Source organism: Austrofundulus limnaeus, unplaced genomic scaffold (assembly GCF_001266775.1).
Source record: "Austrofundulus limnaeus strain Quisiro unplaced genomic scaffold, Austrofundulus_limnaeus-1.0 Scaffold67, whole genome shotgun sequence".
NCBI classification, from domain to species: Eukaryota; Metazoa; Chordata; class Actinopteri; order Cyprinodontiformes; family Rivulidae; genus Austrofundulus; species Austrofundulus limnaeus.
Genome location: NW_013952469.1, coordinates 2,308,076 through 2,309,077, shown reverse-complemented (window position 1 = coordinate 2,309,077; position 1,002 = coordinate 2,308,076). Strand labels below are relative to the sequence as shown.

General features: G+C 38.9%; 1 protein-coding gene across 1 annotated transcript in view; it reads left to right on the top strand.

The window, feature by feature from the left end:
* Window positions 1-1,002, top strand: part of LOC106518889 (nebulin) — a gene marked incomplete at its 5' end in the record, with an annotated part of 42,099 nt that overhangs the window by 2,318 nt on the left and 38,779 nt on the right. Inside the window, 1 exon segment of the mRNA XM_014010322.1 lies at window positions 311-400. Coding sequence (XP_013865776.1) covers window positions 311-400 — 90 coding nt within the window.

Here is a 1,002-nt window from a genome sequence, read left to right as displayed (position 1 = left end):
ATCATATGGTGAAAAACTGACTTAGAAAAATAAATCTGTTCTTTTTTTTCTTATAAAAGGTTAAATAAAACACATACTGGTGGTAATTTTTGACTGTAATGTTACAAAGGGCACCACATACCCATTCTTCATGATATTAGATGTTTAACTGATCATACTGTACATGTCTCACCCTCATTAATCCTAACTTCCTCTCCTCTTCCTCCATCCCTCTACTCTTTACTGGCAATCCTAATCTCTTCCCACCCCATAATATCTCTGTAATGTCTTTGTCTTTAACTCCACCCCTCCATCTCACTGCGCTTTGTAGGTGGAGGCCAAGGCCTCCCTCCATGGAGCGTCCTCCTATGATACCCCGCTGATGCGCCACATTAAGAAAATGAATGAAGTGACTAGTGATGTAAGGAGGCTCATGTGCTGAAACTACAGGGCTACTGCTATATGTTTGTCCACTCTGTCTACACGTTTACTTTGTCTCAAATGGACACAGAAAGAGGTTGTTATTTTAAAACAAGGCTGACAGAACGTTTTAATCAACAAGGAGCTACAAGTTTGATCCACGTTATCCTTTCTTGTCTCCCTGTTTGTCCTCCTGACTCTGTGTGCACCCTTTGCTTCTTCATCTTTGCTGTCATGCTGCGGCTTAGTGCTGAACACACTCATTACTGCAGTGGTTGTGTTACTACTTAATGCTCGTGCCTTTTAAGAAACATTTGCCCTTAAAGATTTCATACTTGTACTTATGACTGTTAGAAACAAAGAGGACTAGGAAGTCAGCAAGTTATCACTGGATTATTGTCCAAAACATGTTTTCTGAAATACTTATTATCTGCTTCATGATGACTTTCATGATCTTTTGACACTAGGGGGCAGCAGCATCCAATAAACTCACACTGGTTCTATGTGTGGTCGATAGATAGATAGATAGATAGATAGATAGATAGATAGATAGATAGATAGATAGATAGATAGATAGATAGATAGATAGATAGATAGATAGAT